This window comes from Xenopus laevis, chromosome 8L (assembly GCF_017654675.1).
Source record: "Xenopus laevis strain J_2021 chromosome 8L, Xenopus_laevis_v10.1, whole genome shotgun sequence".
NCBI classification, from domain to species: domain Eukaryota; kingdom Metazoa; phylum Chordata; class Amphibia; order Anura; family Pipidae; genus Xenopus; species Xenopus laevis.
The window spans coordinates 126,964,346-126,973,375 of NC_054385.1; the positions used below are offsets into that span (position 1 = coordinate 126,964,346).

At 40.9% G+C, this 9,030-nt stretch overlaps 1 protein-coding gene across 1 annotated transcript; it reads left to right on the forward strand.

Moving 5' to 3' along the window:
• The first annotated feature begins 1,732 nt into the window (after nucleotides 1-1,732).
• Nucleotides 1,733-4,821, forward strand: LOC121396960. Its single transcript, XM_041572618.1, has 3 exons — nucleotides 1,733-2,015; nucleotides 3,871-4,128; nucleotides 4,543-4,821. Exons 1-3 carry the CDS (start codon nucleotides 1,805-1,807, stop codon nucleotides 4,731-4,733), a joined length of 660 nt encoding a protein of 219 aa, XP_041428552.1. The 5' UTR covers nucleotides 1,733-1,804; the 3' UTR covers nucleotides 4,734-4,821.
• The last annotated feature ends 4,209 nt before the right edge of the window (nucleotides 4,822-9,030 follow it).

A 9,030-nucleotide genomic window follows, 5' to 3' on the forward strand; every position in this document is an offset into this window, starting at 1 on the left:
TTTTTTTGTTTTTCAAATTTATCAGAAATTTCCTATCAAAACTACTCATTCAGACAGTTTTTAATAAACTGACAGATTTATTTGACAAGAAAACAGCTTTGAGCAGTTGAACTGTATTCTTTTTAATGGGGTGTTGGTGCTTAGAACAGTTCAGCAGCATCACTGAGCGCCAACATCCATCTGAATCTTTGCTCCTCATACAAATCTGTAATAGTATTTGGACAATTGTTTTCCTTGTTGGAATGAATGATTGATAACAGGTCAGTATCTTTACCATTTAGTAAAATGTTCCATTTTTTTAGAATCTAACTGTGATTTTTTTTTCATTAAGGCATTTTTTTTTCTCTTTTCTGATTTCCATTTGAAAAAAAATTAAAAAATTAAAAAATATTAAAACCATGCAGATATTTATAAGATTCCTCTGCCTTTTTTTTTAACATTTGGGGGTAAAAAAGAAATATAAAAATAAAGGACCTTCATTTGTTTGGTAAATAAAAACTTAATGTACTGGTGAAGGCGCCAAACCCCAGATTAGGTTGCAACAAACTTTTGGAACCTTGACACGTGTTCAAATAATTTTTTTCCAGTATTTAGATGTGCTTTTACTGTTTGCATGTTTCCACTTCTAAAACAAAAGATTTAGGACTCCTTACAATTAAAAAAAAAATGCCCCATTCTTCACTATATAGAAAATCAAATAAAATATGCATTATTTGCATTAAAATGAAACTGATTTGGAAAACCCCATGCCTCTAAAGTCTGCCACCAGCACATATTTCTGGAGATTTCTTACCTGCATAGATCCATAAACAGAACAGCAGTAAACTACTAAATTTTAAAGGGCTTCCCCAATAATCAGCTTAAAATGGCTCTAATTTACCCCAGAACATTTTGTGAAAATCTATATTTTTACAAGCCAAAATGTGAACAAAAATCATTGTATTTACTGCATTTTATGTACTGTGAAACCTCATTGCAATAAGAGCCCTGTATATTTTTGTAACATACACATTCCTATGAATCTAAAATGGTTAAAAATGTATTTCTACTATCAAATTGCAAAGCTTTCCTAAAATTTGACACTTTTGGAACATTTCTAATATTACTTCAAAAAAAACAAAAAACATATGGGTTGCCAGGAGTCCACAGAACAATTTGATGGTTAATATACTATACCAGGATTACCAGATCATAACAGGGACCCCAAACTGATAATTGTGTATTTTTTTGTGTCTCTTCAGCTTCTGCTGAATAGGGATGTAGCGAACTGCCGATTTGGTGTTCGCGAACGCCGTTCGCGAACACCGGCAAAAAATGCGAACGTTCGCGGACAGTTCGCGAACTTCGAACACCCGCTAAAATCGTTCGAATCGAACGATCGAAGGATTTTAATCGTTCGATCGAAGGATTTTCATTCGAATCGAACGATCGAAGCCATTCGATCGAAGGATTTTCATTCGAACGAATGGAAATCGTTCGATTTTTAGCGGTCAAAGGAATTCGAATGGTCGAATGGTCGAACGACTTGTATTCGAATCGAACGCGAACTCAAAACTCAAACGTTCGCGAACATTCGGCGGACGCGAACGGTCGAAGTTCGCGCGAACTAGTTCGCAGCAGAACAGTTCGCTACATCCCTACTGCTGAACACTTTGAAGGAACTTGTTGTGTATCCCTTCATTTAGCCAAATGATTCTTTCATTTTTTTTTGTTAGGGGATGTATGTGGAGGAAGCTGTAACGGCACAGGAGTTATTGTTGGGACTGAGAATGGAAACGTAACTCTGCAGATAAATAAACCTGAAATGAAAGAGATTTCGTGGCTCTATGAACAAGCGATCATTGTTACGACACAACAAAATGGTTCCCTTACTGTACGAAGCCCTCGGTTTAGACAAAGAGTCTACAGTGGATCTGCCGGTTCTCTGATCATTACTGAACTAACAAAGAAAGATCAAGGAACCTACTCGGCAAATGTGGAAGGAAGATGTACAGATTTTTATCTCCAAGTCTTCAGTAAGTAAAATATATACTGTTTGTAGAAACATTTGAGTTCTATCAGAAATCCCCAGAAACTAAGTTCCATCTTGGACTAACACTCAAAAAAGAGCAAAAGGAAAGGGTGTCTACAATTACTGCCTTGATAGTCAATGTATCTGTAGACTGCAGGGTCAGAAAATGTTGGCTGTAGGATCTTTGGATGTGGACCAAGACTCAGAGATAGATGTCTTGTTTCTTAAAGGGATACTGTCATGGGAAAAAACTTTTTTTTCAAAATGAATCAGTTAATAGTGCTGCTCCAGCAGAATTCTGCACTGAAATCCATTTCTCAAAAGAGCAAACAGATTTTTTTATATTCAATTTTGAAATCTGACATGGGGCTAGACATTTTGTCAATTTCCCAGCTGCCCCTGGTCATGTGACTTGTGCCTGCACTTTAGGAGAGAAATGCTTTCTGGCAGGCTGCTGTTTTTCTTTCTCAATGTAACTGAATGTGTCTCAGTAGGACCTGGATTTTACTATTGAGTGTTGTTAGATCTACCAGGCAGCTGTTATCTTGTGTTAGGGAGCTGCTATCTGGTTACCTTCCCATTGTTCTGTTGTTTGGCTGCTGGGGGGAAAAGGGAGGGGGGTGATATCACTCTAAAGGTGGCCATACACGGGCAGATAAAGCTGCCGATATAGGTCGTTTGGACCGATTTGACAGCTTATCTGCCCGTGTATGGGGGCTTCCGACGGATCTTCCCGATCAATATATGGCCACAATATCGATCGTGAAGGTTGGATTTTTAACCGACTGACCCGTCGGAGCCCCTTGGTGCATCTTGATTCGATCGTTCGGCCATACGGCCGAAAACGTTCGGATTACCCCCGATATAGCCATGCTGTTTAGTGGCATATCGGGGAAAGATCCGCTCGTTTGGCGATGTCGCCAAACGAGCGGATCTTTGAGTCTATGGCCACCATTACTTGCAGTACAGCTGTAAAGAGTGATTGAAGTTTATAAGAGCACAAGTCACATGACTTGGGGCAGCTGGGAAATTGACAAAATGTCTAGCCCCATGTCAGATTTCAAAATTGAATATAAAAAAATCTGTTTGCTCTTTTGAGAAATGGATTTCAGTGCAGAATTCTGCTGGAGCAGCACTATTAACTGATTCATTTTGAAAAAAATTTTTTTTCCCATGACAGTATCCCTTTAACTTTATTTACATTTATTTGACACAGATTGAGTTTCAGCCTCATAAACTAAGATTTGGTTTGGATTGAATGTTGACTGCCCACAACTATCTAGCGTAAGGTAATTAATTATACTTGTAAGGCTAAAGGTTATGGATACCAACCCTAAACAGCGTGGTAACGCAATTTTGGTTCCTGCACAAATGTAGAATCCATGAAAACCTAGAATATCTTATTGAGAGCCAGTTTAGCGAGGAAGTTGTCCCCTGTGTCACTAGGTTAAGGCCAGGCTTCAGACTCATTGTACCTTATAGTGAATAAACGTCATAATAAAGACAATCAGGCTTCAGAATCTGATATATATACTTTTATCTGCTGCCCAAGCCAACTAATGTTGCCCACTAATACTGAAGCCCCTTCATGCTGACACCAGACAAGTAGTTCTTGCCACTTACTTGTGAACACTGCAGGCTGAGGTTCCCCCTATTGTCATTGAAAGAAAACTGGGCCTTCAATACTCTTGTGGCCATATGACAACATTGGAGGTTGACAAACTTCAGTACTAGGTTGCACCATCCTAGTTTTGGTATTTATGGGCATTGCCTGTTGATTTGAGCCTTGCTGTAAACTAAGACTAGAATATTGCCCCATATTCTTATACTTTATATGCTTTATACTTTTGTGATTACAGAACCGTTGTCTGCTGAAGATATTCAGATCCATCACAGAATCATTAACATGGAGAACTGCAGCCTCACTCTGTCCTGCAATGTAACCGGACCAGAAACAAGAAGTTTCTGGGAAAACAGAGAAGCAAGTGATGGAATAAAGGGAAACATTACTCTGCATGTGATTTATACTAACGCCAGCTCGAAATACACTTGTACTGCACAGAATCAGATCAGCAGGGTCTCAAGATCAGTCATCCCATGGACACTGTGCAGAGAAGGTAATTTCGAGTATCATTGCGAGTTGTGCCCTATGAGTCAAACTAAGAACAGCTGCATCCAAAGCTGGGGGTTGTGTCATTACAATATTTGCATGTGAATTTTAGGGTGCAAGCCTGCAGAGGAAACCCTGGAATTACTGCCACTTTTAAGCTGGGAGTAGCTTCAGTGTTCCTTAGCATTGATAGGTGCATTTCAACATACAATTAAACAGAGAAGGTCAGATAAATGCAATAGCGCTGGGCACAACTGTAGGGAAGTACAAGGAAAATATAGGTGCAACAAGTTGTGACTAATCTTTGGACCCAAGTGTAGTTCCTTTTCATGAAAAATGCCTCTGATCATCTCGACTAATGTGCTTTTATAATAGGTTATAAATGACTTATTTTCTTCATGGTATTTCCATTTCTCTTCAGTTTCAGAATCAAATGAGACCAGACCAGAAACTCAGTATATCAGAGCTACACTTGTTGTTTTTGTGCCCTGTTTTATCATCATTTCAGCCATCATTTCTGTATATGTGTGGGCGAGACACAGACACCAGCTGGGTAAGTCTTTCTTGTGGTCTACAAGTCCAGTAAGTGATGAGAACTCAATTCTAATATAGAAAGTGAACCAATAAGCCTACACGTTGTGAATCTGGCACATGAATATACTGTATGCAGTGAGCAGTGCATCTGTCCATATGACGTTAGTTCCTCAAGTAACCCAATAGATAACATTTCTCCCGAAAAATTTGCGAACAATTTACTTAACTCGAAAATTGACACCTGCATCAATTTGGGATGCATGTCCAAAAAGTCGCTCAGTTCAATTTTGACGCTGGCGTTAAAGTCAATGGGCATCCGAACAGTGTTGACGCACTGCGATTTTGATGCAATCTACTTTTTGGACGCGCATCCAAAATATTTTGATGCCGCCAAATTTTCCCCTGCGAATTTTCCCCAGTGAATTTTCAATGTAGTTTGGAATTTATTCGCTGGCGGCGAAACACCGAGATTTGCCGTGAATTTGTGTCAGGCGAATTTAATCGGCCATCACTAGCAATAATATTTTGGTCAATTTCCTCCTCCCTGTATTCCTTGTTGGGGTCAAAATAATTGATAAATATTCAGTTCACTCATAATCTGGGACTGACTTATTCGGCTTCCAACCATTAAGATCAGTGATCCCCAAAAAAACCCATTTGCCGTTGCTCCAAGTGGTCACAAAGCAGACATTCATTTCCTGGACACGAGGCAAGTGTTGGAGGTGTAAAGAAACAGGTCAGATCCAAACAGGACCTCCTACTGGTTTGTGTTTGCTCCCTCCAGGAACTTTTGTCATGTAATTGCTCTTTATATTTGAGGGTGGCTTATGGGTGAAGAAGGTTAGGAACCATTGATTACGATTGTCTGCTGAAACTGAAAATGCCATCTGCTAGTGACTCTACTGAACAGGTAGATGGTAGAAGTAAGAGACACGGTCTCCTCAGTTCCAATAAGTTCCACTCATTGAGGCACTCTGTCTGAACAGAAATAACAATCCTATGTGACTTTGTGCATTGATGGACACACTACAGTCATAATCCAGTGGTAAGTGAAGGGCTTCCTAGGACCTAACATCCCCCAGCTCTCTTGGCCTGTGCATTCTGAATGAGGTGCAAGTTAGGACTCCATGTGTCACCCATGAGACCTTTATGCACCACTGCAATATTTGTACTCCATTTAAGAACACAAACAGTTGCACATCTGGGTGCCAGAAGCAATTTCTATTGGAGCAAGGTGCAAAGGGTAAAACACCTGGTTTCTTACACTTTGCACTTTTGGAGAACTGAGTCCTATTGACCTCAGTGTGTCCATAGCAGTTACCCTACATGAGAAGATCTTGGGGCAAATTCCCTAAAGGGTGAATTTTCATACTTTGCGCCACTTCCAAGGTGTAAATTCGTTACCACTACGCCAATTCACTAAAATGCGAATCGAATCTTCATCTCTGTAGCCAAACGCTGGTGAAGTTTCACAAGCTTTTCATATCAATGTTTCAGTAGCGTTTGTTTCTGCCTAGCGAAACTTCATTAGTATTAGGTCAGTTTGTATAGGGCAGGTACATATAGGTCATATATATTGTCTTTATTAGAGATGTTGGTGCAAATGCTTGAAGTGGCAACTTATTATTACACATGTCCAAGGAAGCGAAATAAAGACAAAAGAGATCCTCTAATGTCCTAGACATGAGCCCACGTTAGCGAATTTTCCTCTACACCTGTTAGTAAATTGGTGATCTCCTTGCGGAATGGGTTTCTGGCAAATTTTCTTCACCCTTTAGTAAATCTGCCCCCTTGATCTCTGACATTGATCTAGCTCTTATTTTTATGTTTTTCTTTCTAGATGCAGACACTGCAAGGGAGGAAGCCATTACCTATGCTGAGGTTTGCAACCAGAAGCTGTACTTTCAGCCTAGAATAGTTGGGGATGGGGAATAATGTTTGAGTAGATTGGGGAGGATATTTGTGTGACAACTGAGTGTTACTGTCTATGCAAGGGCTCAAGTCTCAGGCTTCATGGTGAGCACTAGAAGGTCCTTTCTGGACAAGGGGAAGTAGAATCCGATAACAATTTTACAGACCAATTAAAGTTCATGTGTCTGTTTCCTCCTCACTTTCTCATTGTACTCTACCTGTTTCTCACACCCCTTCTATAACTGCACACACACACACAGGGCCGCCATCAGGGGGGTACAGCGGGTACAGCGAGTACAGCTGTACCGGGCCCGGCAGTCTTGAAAGCGTGAAGGGGGGCCGAGCAGTTCTAAACTTCCTGGATTGCTGGGCCCTCCTCAGTCATGAATATTCAAAAGCCTCTGCCGCCGCAAAGTCCCGAAGCCGTCGGAAAGACCCGAAGCCGCCAGAATGACACCGAAGCCACCGAAAGGACCCAAAGCCGCCGGAAAGACCCGAAGCCGCCAAAAGGACCCGAAGCCCCCAGAAGGACCCAAGGCCGTCGGAAGCACCCAAAGCCGTTGGAAGGATCCGAAAGGACCCGAAGCTGACGAATTGAGCCGAACAAGAGGAGAATGAAGAAGACCTTTAAAGGTAAGTTCCACTGAACACCAATGTTTTTTTTTTTAACCCCCAAACCACCAATGTTTTTTTATGTTACTTTCATGGGGGACCCTGGCCACCAATGTTTTTTTTTTTTTAACTTAAGGGGGGCCCTGGCCACCAATGTTTTTTTTTTAAACTTATGGGGGGCCCTGGCCACCAATGACTTATTTTACCTTGTGGGGGGTCCAGGCCACCAAAGTTTTTTTTATAACTTGTGGAAGGGTGTCTGGCCACCAATTAATTTTTTTAAATTTTTTCCATATACTTTCTTATAACTTGTTGGGGGGGGGTTAGCTCAGATGAATGTGTGGCTTTTTTTAATGTGGTGTGGGCGGGATCTGGGGTGGGGCTTTGGGTTGTGCTGGGGCAGGGACAAGGGGGCCCAGAAGATGTTGTCGTACGCAGAGCCGGATTTACATAGCGGATGCCCCTAGGCCCACTGCCGTTTGTCGCCCCTGCCCCCTCCCCTTTATTCATGCAAATTTTCATGGAGATTGTATCTCTTGCGCATCCCCAGTGTTTTTGAACCAATGTGGGTGTGGTTGGGTAGCATGCCGCCCCCCTAAAATCCTGACGCCCTAGGTCCGGGCCTAGGTGGCCTTCCCACAAATCCGGGCCTGGTCGTACGGGGGCCCGTGATTTCTGATGGCGGCCCTGCACACACATACTGTATATTTCCTCCCTTTTTTCACAGTCTTGCCGTCTCTCACCCCCTCCGTCTGTTACTTGTGACTGTTCTGTATCATTATTAAATGCAATTTCTACAGATCTTAATTGTTTTTCCTTTCACTACAAGGTGACATTTAAAGAAACTGAGAAAAAGGAACATTTTCAGTCTACAAGAAGGGAAACGGTATATGTTCTACTGGTAAGAGTTTGGGAAATGTTTCGTTTATATCTACTTCTGTATTTCCCTTGTTATATTATACGTGTTCCTTTCCTCATGGGGAAAAAAGAAGGAAACATTGGAATAAAGTAGTCCCTTAATTATACCAACCCTGAAGTACTTGATACAAAGCATAGGCAAGTACTGATTTATAAAGTATCACCATTTCTATAAAACCCAGTCCTTTGCAACATCTTAGAAAGGGATCAATAGACTAGTCTAGTGGTAGAGCTCCCACGTGTCATGGTTTAACCAGGATATTATTATCAATAATAATAGCATAGGTAATACAATTTGGGATATTATTACTCAGCCTGCAGCCTTGTGCCTTTATTTGGTCACAGCACAACCCCTCAGTGACTTCTAATATCCTTATCATTTACAGTAGGGGGTACATTACCCCTTATAATACATGAGTGATACTCAGAGTTCCCTGTATAACTCAGCCTGCAGCCTTGTGTCTTTATATGGTCACAGAACAACCACTCAGTGACTTCTAATATCCTTATCATTTACAGTAGGGGGTACATTATCCCTTATAATACATGAGTGATACTCATAGTTCCCTGTATAACTCAGCCTTTTAAAGTGAAAGCATATCATGTGGAAGATACGGGTGACAGTTGTGTGTGTGTGTGAGTAGCAGTTGGGAGATTCAGAAAGCTGTGATGGTTTAAAGCTATACATGTACAGTATATATAAGTGAGTTTTCAAGTGTTTAAATACATTTATATAACGTGTCACTGTTATGTTGCAGGTTACAGAATCCCTCAAAGATGCTGGAGAGACTGCACTCCAAGACTGAAACTACACTGTTCTGACCATGGATATCAAGTCTTTCCCTTATTCCATTTTCATTAAAGAATTGTCTATATATTTAAGTACAAATGAAAGTTCTGCTTCTTACAGACTTGAATTAAGGGGACCTTGTAT